The 15,061-nt window shown below is 46.2% G+C and overlaps 1 protein-coding gene across 1 annotated transcript in view; it reads left to right on the top strand.

The window, feature by feature from the left end:
- The first annotated feature begins 3,453 nt into the window (after window positions 1-3,453).
- CSMD1 (CUB and Sushi multiple domains 1) overlaps window positions 3,454-15,061 on the top strand; it is a 1,244,186-nt gene continuing 1,232,578 nt past the window's right edge. Inside the window, exon 1 of the mRNA XM_052809685.1 lies at window positions 3,454-3,904. Within this exon, the coding sequence (XP_052665645.1) occupies window positions 3,838-3,904 (67 nt within the window). The 5' untranslated portion in view covers window positions 3,454-3,837. The remainder of the gene's footprint in view (window positions 3,905-15,061) is intronic.

Below are 15,061 nucleotides of genomic sequence, written 5' to 3'. Positions count from 1 at the left end.
AAATCATTAAATGTTTCAAGTCTGAAAACAGAGCTATTGAAAAGAGAATGTGTTAAGTGAGAGTATTCTTAACTCTGCTCTCTGTTTTTGCTAACAACTAAAGAGCTTGTGTGACAAAAAAGCCATTTTGATGAAGTTGCTCGTGGAGAAGACTTCTACTTTCTGACTTCCTCACCCTAAATCTGTGTTCTGCTGAAGACTTCTCTTCTTACAGACTTTTTTTCCCAACATACTATTTTGAATTTTAAACTTTCACATTTTTTTTTAACTTAAGACTTCACAATAACCTTCTGGCAGAAATCTACTGCCTTCTGTCTCTGCTGGCAAGTACAAATTCTGGTTATGGGTTCCCCCAAGCATCCCTTTTTAATGAGTATACAGTACATTTTCAGCTATGTTCTGAATCAGTAGTTTTGCTTAGATACGGGCAAATATTCCTGCACCTTACAAAAAGATGCTTCTTCCTCCCAGAAAGCAACAACACAGAAACGTGGATTCAAAAATATTAACACAACAACCTGAAAAATGAAAAGAAAAGGGGAAACCTAACCTTTCAGACCTTTTTTTATATGGCAGAGGGAAGCAAAGAACAAGCTCTCAATTAAAAATAAATCCCTGTCAAGTTACCTTTAAATCACCCTGATTAGTACAAACAGTCTTGACATATACACTCCCCCATACCGTCTATAGGGAACAGAGAGAAATATTGCCTCTGTTCAAACTCATAAATTTGGGGATTTTATGGCAGTACATTAGGTACTTAAAATAAAATGGAGAGATTACAGTCATTAGGTTAGATCATCTTCTGTAATTACCTTGTTTAGGTACCGCAGTTCCACACTGAGCTTGAGTCAGGTTGGTGGAGATTCCTCCTGGAATGCCAAGCTTCGGTTCCACAGTCATCTTCTGGCTCTTTTGGGTTTGGCAAAACTTTTGAGTCACACAGGGTTTGTAAAAGTAACTGTGACAGCTACCTGAGTCTGTAAAGAGCCTGAAATGTTAGCTGGGGGGGGTGTCTGTGCTGTGCCGCTTATCTCAGTAAGGCACCAACTCAGGTGACAAGTGATAATGTGCTAAAGGCCAACAATGTTTATGCATGTGGTTTACTGTCACAGGATGTAAGAAAGGAGAGAAGACGTCTTTTGCAGTCACAGTGATTGTGGTGCCCCGTTATTTGGCCTTATCTAGATGCTATGGGGGAAGAAATTACCACTTGTTTAGCTCAACAGAGAAGGAGCCAGGTCCCAAAAGCTCAGTAAAGCCCAGAAAATCTGCAGAAGAACGGCAAGCCTCAGGAAACAGTAAATCTAACCCAGGTGAGTCAAGACCAAGTAAGCACACACTATATCTTACTGCAGCTTCCGCAGAATCTGCTGTGAGCAGGGTTAAACAGCAACTTTTTAAATTAAGAGTGCTTACCTAAAACAGTGCAGCAAGAAATGATACAATCATTACTGTTTTCGACTAGACCCAGACAGCTATAAATGCAGTTTATTTATGACTTTTTAACTCTTCCAACTCAATAGACAACACAATGAAACAAAACTAAAACCGATTGTGATCTCTCGGGCCAGATGTAATGCAAAAAAACCCTCCTCGTTTTAAAAATCCGAGCCTCAGACTACTGCAGGCCAGAAAGGAAGAGTCTTACCTTAAGCTTAGTGACCGTTTCTGTCTTTCTCACAATCGTTAGCGAATTCCCCCTGGTCCGCTGACAAGGAGTAAGCGGAGGGGTGTACGTGAGGAGCCTGAGCAGCATTGACTGGGGAATGCTGCACAGCAGCTTGGCTACATGACGGCTGGTACTAACAAGTATTAGCATCATTTTACTTTCACGAATGCAAAAATGAGTCCCCGAGGCGTTTTTAGAATATGGATGAATACTAAGACTGGATCCCTCCTCTGGAAGTGTTCTGGCCGGGCTCCGGAGCGCAGCGGGGTTGGGAGTGAAGGGGGAGAGCGGGTGGGGAAAGGCCGGGCAGGGAGGGAAGGCAGGCAGAGCGAGTGCGGGCAGGGAGGGAAGGCAGGCCGCGAGATGGCAGCAATGCCACGTCTGTCTCGGCAGCCTGCCTGCCCCTGGATTGTCTTTTGGGTTTTTTTTTTTTGAGTGAGAACCGCAACGTTAATACATAAATACAAGCTTATTACAAAGTCAGCCTACCTCGTTCGGTGCCCATTCACCACCTTCTTGCAACTTACAATGAGAAAACAACTTTGCATATTTCACCACGAAAGAAAACGCAGCATAAGTGAATAATTACAACCTTGAAACTACCTTTCCAAAGGTGTTCGCGTTTCTGTCTTGCCTTCTTATGAGCCTTTGTGTTTTAATTATGGATATAGGTAAGCGCTAATTACGGAGTCAGGGCCAGTGTGAGGTGATGGTGGTGGTAATCTGTACAACGCTTTCTGGGTCGAAAGCCGAGTTTGGGTGCTCTTTTGCCATCCCTTCGCAGGTAGGCCTGGCACAGCAACCGTTGTTGGTGAAGTGCCTCACCTGCTGGGGCCATGGGAGCATGGGGGTCCGGGACCCAGGGCCAGCCCTGGGTCACTGTTTCTCTTCCCTCCAGCTCAGGGAATCAACCCTGCTGGATTCAGCACGGTGGAGGGCGGGAAGCCTCTGCATACTGCCGTGCCTGATTTTGGGGGATTTTGTTGTTGTTGTTGTTTTGGAAAGGATAGGTAATGGTTGAATTCCTCTTGGCAACAAGAGCCATCGGGAATGGCAACATAAAGACACAGGAGCGTTCCTCAAGGAGATGTTCGCTCTCCTCCTTCCCCTCAGGAACAACAGCTTGTTCTGATGAGCAACTTGGAAGGCAGCAGCAGGGCACATTTCGGACCCGAAAGCCTTCCTCCCTCCCGAGTGGGGGCACCAAGGCAGCGGGGAGTTTCACCTGGGACTAGGGATTCCCGCCCCCCCCCCACGCACCACCCGCACCCCGCATGTGGGCGGAGGAGGGAGCCGGGAGAGGGGCTGCGGGCAGAGCCAGGGGACAGGGCGCCGGGGCGGTGCAGGAGGACCCCCCCCCGGGCAGGTGCAGCCCTGGAGCCGCCACCCTTTCCCCGCAGCGGGGGCCAACGGGGCGGCGGCGGGCCGGGGGGGGAGCCTTGTCTCCCCGGGCGCTTTCGGGCGGGGGGGGGAGGGAGGCCGCGGCCGCCCCGGAGGGGGCCGTGCGGGGGCCGGCCGGCGGAGCGGAGCGGCTGCGGGCTCGGCGTGCGCCGGCTGCGCAGCGCCGGCCCCTTCCCCTCTCCGTGGGAAGGGATGGTTGAGTCCGGCGGCGGCGGCTTCTCGTGTGGCTGGCAGCCGCTCCGCTGCGCTGCCTGCGCCGCTCTCGCCGCGATCCCTCCCTCCCTCCCTCTCCCCTCCTCCTCCTCCTCCTCCTTCTCCTCCTCGCCTTCCTCCTCCTCGCACTCCCCGCATCCCTCTCCCACCGCCGCCGCCGCCCGGCTCTCCCCGCCGGCGGCCGTGGATGCCGCGCTGCCCGCGGCACCGGGCGTGCCTCCCCTCCCCTCCGTCCCCTCCCTCCCCTCCCCTGGGCGGGCGGCGGGGCCGGCGGGGCCGGGGCTCCGCGGGCGCTGAGCGGCGCAGCCCCGCCGCGGCGCGGGACCGCTGCGAGGAGCCGAGCGGTGCGAGCCGCCCGCGCAGTCCTGCAGGAGGCGCCGGGCGCTGCGCGGCGCTCGGGACCCGGAGCGCTCCTCTCCGCCTCTCCTCGCCCTGGGGTGGTTCTTTGGCGCTGTCCTTAGCCCCGCTGCCGCTCGGAGGACACGGTCGCAGCCGAGAAGAGCCGCCGGGGGTTTTGCGTGAGTGTGTGTGTGTGGGGAATAACCGCAGACATGACTGCGTGGAGGAAATTCGAGTCTCTGCTGGTTTTCTGCGCGGGGCTCCTCACTGCAGCTCAGGGTAAGATTTGGGTTTCTGGCGCTGGATTCGTGTAGGCTGTGGTTACGGCACCGATTTCCCCCCGCGGCTAAGCCGCTGCCGCCCGCCTGAGCTCTCTCCCCTCGCTTCGTGGCTGCGCCGGGAAACGGAAGGCTCCGCGCGCCCGCTCCCCCTTCTCCCTGCCCGCCTGCCGCCGCTGTTCCCCGAGGGCTCGGTTCCCGGCCGGCCACTTCCCCCGGGGAGAGACCGGCCCCCAGGAGTTGGGCAGCAGCCGCAGCGGTGCTGCCGGGGGAGCCGCGCACATCCAGCCGCCTGGGCAGCGCCGGAGTTTGGGAACACTTCGCTCCCCGCGCACGCACCAACGGCACTCGCCGCCGTGCGAGGGACGGTCCCCGGGCCGGCAAGTTTGGCTCTCCCCCGCCTCCCCGGCTTTTGCCGTGCTCAAGGAGGGGGGGGGGGGGGAAGCGCGGAGTGGGTGGCCGCGGAGAGCCGCCCCCGCCTGCCTTCGGCCGGCTCCGCGCCCCGCAAGTTCCGCGGAGGCGGGGATGCGGCGGCGGGGTCCGTCCCCCCCCCCCCCCTCCAGCCGCCCGCCCGTGCCGGGGGCAGAGGGCTGCTCTCTGCTCGGCGTGCGGTGGGGAGCGTCTGGCACCCCCCGCTGGGTTTCTCCTTAAAATCAGCGGGGGGGAGGGAGGAGAAACGAGGGGGGTGACGGTGGAGAATTGGGTTACACAACTTCAGCGCTGGCCTCGGCCCCATCACTTGCCTCATCGCTGGAGACAACAACTTCCCCATTATTCACTTCGCCTCTCGTTAGCCCTGCGCTTTTTCACGCTGGGAGAGAGATGCGAGTGTGTGAGAGAGAGGGAGAGCGGGAGGGAAGGAGAGCGGGAGGCTGCTCGCAGCTGAGCACCTGTCCGCGTTACAGCCTCTGCCTTCTCCCACCTCGCTCCCGGCTGTCCCTGCCTGCCGCCGGGAGGACGGTTCCCCTTTGCGGTCTGCGCTGTCTGAGGCTCCCTTAACCCTTCCAAGGCGCTTTACATCCTTCCCACCATTTTCTTCTCCTCGCTGCTTTTTTGCCGTGCGGGGGGGGGGGGGGGGGGGTGGCTGGAGCGGGGCGAGCCGACCGCGGGCCGGGCTCCTCGGCCACCCGGGCGGCACTGCAGGCTGCCCTCCCTGCGGCCGGGATCCGCAGGGAGAAGGCGGCCGAACGCCAGCCCGCTCTGCCGGCGGCCGGGCGGGAGCTTTCCCCGGGCCAGCGGAGCGGCTGCGGCTCCGCGGTGGCCCCGCTCCTCTGCGCGGCTCCTGCCGCTGCCTCGGTTCACCAGGCAACGCCAGCCGGCTGCCCCCGGTCGCGCCGTCTCCGTGGGGAAGGGAGCGCGGGGGAGGACGTGGAGGAGGAGGAGGAGGAGGAGCAGAGGCGCCCGGCTTTCCTGGGGCGGCTCCCGGAGACGGGGCTGTGCCGGGCTGAGGCACTGCCCGGGGCGGGCGGGGGCTTCTCGGCGTGGCCGCCCTGCCTAAACTTGCAGCATCCCCCCGGTGCCCCGCTCCAGCGCCGGGCTCGGCAGCCGCTCGCAGCCCGCACACCGGCCGGGAGTCCCGGCGCTGCCCCCGGCGGGGGGAGCTGGGCCCGGCCGGCCCGGGACGAGCTGCAGCCGCGGCCGTGGCCGGGCCGGCTCCCGGGGCGGGCCGGCACCCGCGACTTATTTGTTAAATACACTGTAGCTGGTTCTGTCGTTTGACATTTAAGTGTTTTCTTTTCATGGCTGACAGCACATATGAAAAGCTGGAGGCTGCGTGATGGTTATTCAGCGGAGATCCGACGTGGTTTGCTTACATACAAAGGCTTTGCCAGGCACTGCCTCTGATGCTGCTCTGCAGAATGTAATTATACCTCGCTTAATGTGGAGCGGCAACACACCTACTTAAAGGCTACAAACTGACTTAATATTGAAGTCAAACAACAGGTAGAAGGGGAGCCAGCAGGGACGTTTGACGTAATTCTTTCCCATTTACCTTCCCAGGCAATCGAGCACAGGTATCTATATTTAGTCAAATGTAATCCTGAGGCCAAAATTACATTTATAGTTTAGAGAGTGAAAGAACTCCTTCCTTAGTAACATGAAGAGCCTAGGCTTTTGGGAGCACATAACATTTTGATTAACAGACGCCCAGAACTCTCTGTTTTACCAGCTCCTTAGTAGTCAAATCATTTGGTAGTTGCTGTAATAGGAATTCACCTGGGTTTTGGTTGGTTTGGGGGGGTTATGAGAGGAAAAAAAAAAAAGTGCTGAATTTCTGGAGGTGTTGCCACAGGTGTTCCCTTATCTTTTAGTAAAATGAGAGGTGGGCTGCTTTCCACGTTGTTTCTCGTTATGAAATGAAATGGAAACCCTTTGTTGCTGTGCAATTTTCTTTAACTTTTTTAAAGGGCGAGAAAGGACGAAAATGAACATACGTCATTGTTCGTTGTGGTAGACTTGAGGTGCAGTTCTGTACATTTCTTTGGACTCGTTTTATCTGAGTGGTGCATCTGAGTGTTTTGGGAAACATTTGGGGCATTCTTCCCTGTCCATTATGCTTTAAGCATCAAGGGAAATGAGTATGGAGTCATTTAAAGGAACCACTTTCTCAGAAACTACCCTATCATAGCAGTTATGCTTCGACAAGACAGGCAGCACAGTGTTCAGCTCTGCATGTTAAGGTGGGCTTGTTTATAGAGCCATTTGCTAATTCTGATAGGTTATATCCTAGCAAAAGCAAACTTAAAAAACTATTGATTTGCTTGAAACACAAAACACATCAGTATCATTTCTGTAAAAATTCGTACTGCTGAGGAACAAATGGTAGATTTAGACTGAACTCAGACTAAAATTCAAGACAAAAGATTAAGATACCTTTCTGCTGTGTCCTGAGGTCTGTGGACAATGTATTTTCAATGTAGAAATACATATTGCTTAATATTTCAAATTGTCCCGGTACATGTTTTCAAGATCATTTCCTGGACTTGTTCAGATAACCAAATACAGCACCTTCATCACCACCGAAGTGCCTCAAACAAAATGTGCATAAGCAGGCTTACGCACAGAGGTATCATTCAGATCAATGGACATAGCAAAGGGAAAAAAACATTTCTGTTCTTAAAATGAATCCAGACAGTGAAAGGACTCCCACATCTACAGCTTAGGATTTTGTTAAAAAAAAAAAAAAGAAACAAAAAGAAATAAACCCCAAAACATTTTATGTACCCTCTGTTCGCTGCTATCACTTTGTCAAAATAATCGCTATGACTGCATCACACAAAGTTACCACTATGTTTAAGGCCTACTCCTGTTGGACTGAGAGTGTTTGTCTCTTTTAAAGTCATGTATTTTCTCTCTCTCCAAAGCAGTGTTTCTCAAACTGCGAAGCTGGTCTCTCTAGAGAGGCTCTGTTCTCTTCCAGAGAAGACTAAAGCAATTCTAGGGAAAATGAGCTGAAAAAAAAAGGATTTTTTAAAGGAACCTCAGAGCTAGGTGTTGAGTACCTGCAACAACAGCTGCAAAATGAAGTTTTCTATGGATGCATTCCCCACCCCCCAGGCCAGTGAGGAAATGGCCATAGAAAGGCAGAAAAGAGAACAGCCAGCTCTGACCACGAAATATTTTAATGTAAAAATGCATTTATATTTTGGTAAGATCTGTATCTTCCCAATTTTCCATCAAGGTATGTGTACAATGTCTTTAACTCTGTATGGGAATAGGAAATATGGTCTATTTGAATATAATACAGCGGAGAGCGTATCTGTTCAACAAAGATTCCCCAAACAATCATTTTAGACCTCCGAACCTGTAGATGAGGTTTGAATTCCCAGCCAGTACAGGGTTATCAGTTTCTCTGTGGGTGGAATGGGATATTGGTGTGTATGGAACAGGATACCGGTGTGAGGAGCTGGAGATGGTATACAAGCACATACAGGTGAGAGCACGTGCGAACTTTAGGATGTATTGAAATCTGTGAGGGCACTTCAGCACTGTCTGTGATCTGCATGTATAGGAGCTGTTCTGCAGAACGTTTTCTGTTCATTTTACTGACTGTCACTCCCACGTCCCTTTATACAGACACGTATGATTTTGATCAGGCATGGATTTTTTTGTTGTTGGGGGGGCAGTTGTAATTTTTTGCCCCTGCAGACCGCTTTTTCTATACAAACACGGAATCTAGCTCTTCATCTTGTTATTACTCATTATACGATAGTATCATTACATATCCATTGATATATGCAAGTCTTTAAAAGATATCTGTGGGACTTTGGCCTCAACACCATTTACATTCATGAAAACTTTGGCCCCACCAAATTAGGAACAATCTGAAAGTGTAAATATTTTAAAGAGAAACGAATGCATTCAAGATTTACCATGCTCTCTAGGAAGGCTGAAAAACCCTAGGGACCGCTGATTTCAACTTTTTCAGGACACGTCATCTGTATACTGTCACATTAAACTTCCTCTCGCAACCTTTTCTCGGAGAAGTAACTGCTTAATAGTGTGACTGTGTAAAGCCTCCAATGAATTTAAAGATAATTTGATTTTGCTCAAATCTGTATTGAATTGTCATGTCTTTGACCATGATGACATTATTCTGCTAGTAAACAGCTGGAAGTGTAAGCACAGATCTTGCAGCGTAGTGCCAGGCTGCCTGTAAGCAGCAGTGGGATGCAGCGTGGAAGGGGGAATTGCTAGTTTAACTATACAATCCACCGAAGCAGTAGCATAAGTATGAGACATGATCTCTAATAAAACTTGAGCATACAACTGGATTTAAATCAGGGTCACCCAATAAGAATCTGGCCTCTAGTTTCCATATGGCTGCAAAATTAGCCAGATTAGACTGAGCTAAATTGGATGTTCCTCCAATTTCTGCAGTGAACAAAGAGTAAGAATCATATGGAAATTCTCCTAATGTGTATGAATCACTTTCTTTTACTTAGATGTTTTACTCTTCTATGTCAGTTGCAATTTCCTTTAAACCATTTTTATCAACGAGTAACTTTTGAAATAGGGAAAAATGCCATTAATGCCTGAGGAAAGCTATGGGAACTTACTTTGTCCTCACACATCTTTGTTCTGGCTGGATGAAAGACTTCACTCCACTATATGACATTTCTGTTGCATTTAAGAAAATCTACACTATATTTGTTATAAGCATTTCTCAATGGAATAACTGCTTAAACAAATTACTTGGATTATTGCTAGTGTTATATTGACACACAAAGGCAACATTTATCTGTTGCCTGCATTTAGTAATTGAACGGTAAATGGAGGCACGCATGCACTGAAAACTCTTACAAAAGTAATAATGCATCTTATTGCCAATAAGAAGTCGTACTTGCTCAGAGACAATTATTTTTTCTGCATTTCTTACTCATATTTAGAAAAAAAAAAAAGAGAAAATGACAAAAGTTTCTTGCCATTTTTACCTGGAGGGCACATTCAGTTAAAAGGGCAGAGCAAGATTTAATCACTGATACGTTGCTGATGATTAACCAGAATTCCTCTTGATTAATCAGCATTTCATCAATGATTTGCTTTTAGCAAAAGATAAGCAAAAAAAAAAAATCACAATTTCTTGCAGTTATAGTAATGCTTTAATTTCCAGCACAAAAATTAATTACAGTTTGTTACAGCTTTGTAATTATTAAATTATGCATTTTAACAATAAATTCATGCATATTCTGAAATAGTGATTCCACTTCTTTCAACTTCATTTTTTGAGTCTTCACTGTCATGTAAATGGTAACTTCAGACAGTTGTGAGGGCCCCATTCTGCTGCAGTGGAAACTGAAATTTCTATTGATTCCAGCAGTAGCTGGATTGGCCAATTTTGAAAAGATTGCTACTCCGAATAAGGCAGGCACGGTAGATGCTGCAGCTGAATAGTGGAGCCAGACCTTGTTTAATATGTGCTCTTGTGGCAGAGAACTTCTGACAATGTTTACATCCATGTATGACTGAAAAAAAGGAAAACTGGATGAGTCTGAGCAGTCAACCTTGATAATATTAGAAGATTCATATATTTATGGAAGTAATTTGTTTTTAAACAGCATCTCTGATGTCTCCAAGAATAGTTTTATCTGACCTCTACCTTGCTTTGTCTTTTTTTCCTTAAAGAAATTATGAAGGACAATATACGGAGAAACCTAGTATCATTTTAGTCTTTGGATGTTTTATGTCTCTCTTACAGTATCCCGTGGATACTGAAGTACAGAATCATGTTCCGTATTCATGTCTCCGTTGTACAGTGGCTTTCCAAAAGAAACATTTGCAGCACTGCAGCTGACACAGAGCTGAATAAATAATAATGAATAAAACTTTGTGTGCAGTGTTTGTTTTGCAAACTTGCATAAAATATGGTCAGCATTTTAAAATTACATTTTGCAGCACTTGCTTCACGCCTTATTCTCAATTTCAAGGCAATGACTTTTTCATGCAATTTTGCCAAACATGAAGTTTTTCTTATTTCTTGTCTGAAAGTTTTCCTTGTCTTTTTTTATTAAAGACCCATTTCTAAACCTATATTGGAGTTTTTTTATTGAAATGTTCTCACAATTCTGTTGTTTGCAGCAAACCCTTGACATTTGGCAGAGAGCAAATCTACGTCTAGGGATATATCTTTTCCTCATCCTATGATTTGCAGATCAAATGTAGCCATGATACAATACTTCATAAATCATTGTTTACTTCCTTTGACCTGTATTACTCCCCATATCGTGTTCACATATGAAAACCAAGACACCACAAATATTCAAACTTATATTTTGCTGAAACACCAACAACATGCAGTGCACTGGGAACAAAAGTGCAGCCAGCCTTGCTTTGTATTTGAAGCTCAGGTTCAAGGGTGGGCCTAAACACATGGGGGGCCACAACCAGGATTTTCTTTTTTAAATACTGGCCCAGCTGTAGCTTGCATTTAAAGGATCTTCACTGTGCTTGCAATGCCTGCTGCTGAAAAAGATGGGCGAGCTTGGCTCACTTTGATTAGTGTATCCAAAATACATGAATGAGAGCTTAGGCTTGGCTTTGGGCATCATGCTTGAGCTAGAACTTGCCTTGTATGAGTGCATCAGGGTTCAGTCTGAACTCATGGTGTGTATAACACGCACCGTGTAGTTTGGGACCCACCTTGTACTGACGGTGTTCAACACAGCTAGAGTTGCAAGGAACAGGGAAGTGATTTTGTCAGGAAGCAGCTGATGTTGGGAAGCAAGTGGCTAGATACCGCAGGAATACACGTGAGCTCATGAAACCTGCCTTGCCCTGAACCATAGGAAAAAAAATGCAGGTGACTGTGAGGATAAGAAAAAAAGAAAGAAAGAGCAATGCTTCTTGCACAACAGTGAATTTTTTGAAAAGGCCATTTTGATAAAATAAAAAAACCCAAAGTGTTTGACTTATTTTTAGACTAATTTTACATGCTTCTGGTTGTGAACCAAATGGTCATGACAAATCACACTGTTCTCACTAATGTCTGTGAGATATCAATGCAGAATCTGACTGCTTCCAAGTGACTAAGTACACTATTTTAGCTTTGCCCCAGCAGCCAGATTCTCTGTTGGTATCCTGCTGATGTTTCTTATAATACATAGATTGAGTCATACCAAGCATTTTTTTGGGGGGGGGGAAGGCTGTTTTGTATTTCACTTTTAGAACCTCATTACAATGAAGCAACTGCTAATATCGCAATCGGTGACCCTCTGCATTGGCAGACATCTCTCCTGAGAAATTAAATTGATTTTCTTTATCTCAGCACGTAAATATCCCCAGCGCACACTTTGACCCATTGTTTGCAGTGTCTCTAACACTGAAGAATGTAGTGTTAATAGGTTTTACGAAGTCAACAGTGGCAGCAGTAGTAGCATTTTGATTGTGAGTTATAGTCAACCATTTCTGTCTTGCTTTCCTATGAAACCTATATAGTGGAGGCTTTATCGTGGTATTTAATTAACATAAACCTGTTCCAGTGCCTACTACCCTCATAGTGAAGAATTTCTTCCTTACATCTAATCTAAAACTATTTCAGTTTAAAGCCATTACTCCTCTTCCTACCACTACATGCCCTTGTACAAAGTCCCTCCCCATCTTTCCTGTAGGTCCCCTTTAGGTACTGGAAGGCTGCTATAAGGTCTCCCCAGAGCCTTCTCTTCGCCAGGCTGAACAATCCCAACTCTCTCAGCCTGTCTTCATAGGAGAGGTGTTCCAGCCCTCTGATCACCTTCATGGCCCTCCTCTGGACCTGCTCCAACAGGTCCATGTCCTTCTTCTGCTGGGGGCCCCAGAGCTGGACGCAGTACTGCAGGTGGGGTCTCACCAGAGTGGAGTAGAGAGGTAGAATTCCCCTCCCTTGGCCTGCTGGTCACGCTGCTCTTGATGCAGCCCAGGATAGGGTTGGCTTTCTGGGCTGTGAGCGTACATTGCTGGCTCATACTCAGTTTTTAATCCACTAATACCCCCAAGTCCTCTGCAGGGCTGCTCTCAACCCACTCATCGCCCAGCCTGTATATGTGCTTGGGATTGCCCCGAGCCATGTGCAGGACCTTGCGCTTGGCCTCGTGAACGCCATGAGGTTCACAGGGGCCCACGTCTCAAGCCTGTCAAGGTCCCTCTGGATGGCAGCCTTTCCCTCCAGCGTGTTGATCACACCACAGGGCTTGGCGGTATTTACATTGAAGATACATGACGCCTCAAATTTTTTGGCCTATCTGAAGAGTATCTCACTCCACTGGCTTTCACTAGTTTTATAATTTATTTGGTTCTGAGGAGAGTTTAACCTTTAATTGCTTTCATTAGCAACATTTAGTAAACAGACTGATAGCATGGAGATGATCTATGCAAACAGCAAAGAAGGATTTCTTCAACTCATGTTGCCATGACAATTTAGATTTTTCCTGTCAACTCTTGAGAAGCTCTAAAGTCATTTCTTTAAAGCAATGAATCGGGGAATATTTTGGAAATTGAAGTTGCTCTCTTTTTTCTATTTAGTATCATTTCACACAGTGAGGGGCCTCACCCAAAAGATTTTAAAATCTACAAACAAGAACTATTGCAAAAAATATAATATCATGAAACCCTCTTTATGGATCTCTGGTGATTGACACCAGCAGAGAAGCTGACTTCAGGTGCATTATCAAGTGATTTAGATTTCATTTATTAACTATATGATAATAATAAATAGTCAGAATAAAATGGATAACGAAGAGTGGAGAGGCCACCTTATAGTTGTCATTTTGATCTTCATGACAATATTTTATCTTGCAGCTATTTTGAGGCAATTAGATTACAGAAGGATTATAGAACAAAGAAGGACTAATCATTTTATTTTTGTTACAGTTCCAATTACAAAATTAGTTCAATGAATGAGGAATAAAATCAAAAGGCTGTTGTCCACATATTTAAATCACTATCCAAGATATGTCCCATATACAATGTTATTACTACTCAAATTGAACTTCCCTCTTTTGATTTGTTTTAAATGAAATGGATTGTTTTGAAAATACCTAAAACTAGTTCAAACTACTTTAATTTAATCCTTATAAAATAAATTACTGGCTTAAAGAGGTATTTCTTAGGATGCTGTTAGCAGTGAGGGAAACATGGTAAATGAAAAGAAGATAACGTGAAGTGCTGTTTCTGCTGGGAAAATAAGTTTTTCTGTGTAGAAGACAAGAAAAGTAGCTCAGTAATGGTTTTCTTTTTAAAATGTTCCTGGCAGATGATGGCTACTGAGTTGGTGTAGTTTGTTTACCGCTTTGCAATGGATTTGAGATGAGTCATATCACATTAGAAGGAAAATTGAGAAGTTGTTTTGTCAAAGTGAATTCAGTTTTCCTTTTTTTCATATATACTCAAATTATTAGTTCTCTTTAAACAGAGACACCTAATTGATTTTTTTTTTAGTGTCGATTCTTGTTGTGTCCATACATCTGAGTTCCTATTGCTAGAAATGGTAAGTCCAGATCTACGATTTCTGTATACTGGATAAGGTGACTGAGCTGGAGTCTCCATTCAGTTAGCCTCGTGCATCTTCTTTGAAGGATTAGCCATTTTATTGCCAAGCTAGTTTGGACCACAGTACTTTCAACCTCTACAAAAATGGTTGTGTTTTGCAAGCCTTTCTATCCCCTTGCCTTCAGAGCAGGAGTTGGCTGAGTAAGGACTATAGGATAGGTCCTCAAGATTTCATGTTGTAGAGAAATCTTTATTGTGTCATATTTCCTTACTGACTTTGTAAGTCCACTTTACTGGTAATGCATCTCAGTGTATCCACAAACAGTGTTAAGGTAAAGTGGTACTTACTTATATGAATATTTGATAAAGAAACAGACTTGTGGATGGAATACACTTATGATACATCAGGTCATAGGCATTCAGCATGAAAAACAACCTTTTTACAAAATATCTGATGGAAGAGGAGATCCATTTATTGAATAAAAGAACATGTACATACTGAACAACAAAAGCGTCTGTCTGAGCTCATTTTACCTGCAAAACAAGTTTTAGTGTCAAGTTCAAGGACACTGGAAAGGGGGCAGAAGGGACTGTTTATTGTCAAGAGCCTAGATTTGTATTTTTACTTTCTTTTCAGGAGTGCCAAATATCTGCAGTTCCTACTGCCATAAGAGAAAACTGCAGATCTCAGCACTTTTGAACATCAAGGAATTTGTGCTGTACTTACTTTTATGCTTGAGAATCGTCATAATCTGAATGCAATATAGTGCTGTAAAGAGAACAATATTCAGCATTTAGTACTGTTATCTCCCAGATGATAGTCTTGAATTAAGCAAAGTTTCCAAATCTACAATTGTTGTGTTATTTTTTTAGGAAGGAGAGATTCCTCAAGGGAAGTTGTAGTTTGTTTTTCTTTAAAACTGTTGTACTTAAGTAATTCTGTGTATATAAAAAAAACCTGGATCTGATGTACCCTGGAACAAAATGTTTGTGATTACAAAGCAAACATTAAAAGCAGCAACAAATCAGAATTTGGAGTGAAGCCAACTCATAGACTACTGGCTATATTGGATAATGGAGGCTGTTGTCCTGGCCCAGAATTAAAAACAATCAGTTCCACCTCTACTTTATTTCCTCTATGATTATTCATCATTTTTACATTTATCCCACATTGATGGTAACTAATTGCAGTTCC

The sequence above is a fragment of the Harpia harpyja genome, chromosome 15, assembly GCF_026419915.1.
Source record: "Harpia harpyja isolate bHarHar1 chromosome 15, bHarHar1 primary haplotype, whole genome shotgun sequence".
Lineage (NCBI taxonomy): Eukaryota > Metazoa > Chordata > Aves > Accipitriformes > Accipitridae > Harpia > Harpia harpyja.
The sequence above is the reverse complement of the archived record's forward strand: the minus strand, read 5'-3'. Positions and strand labels throughout refer to the sequence as shown.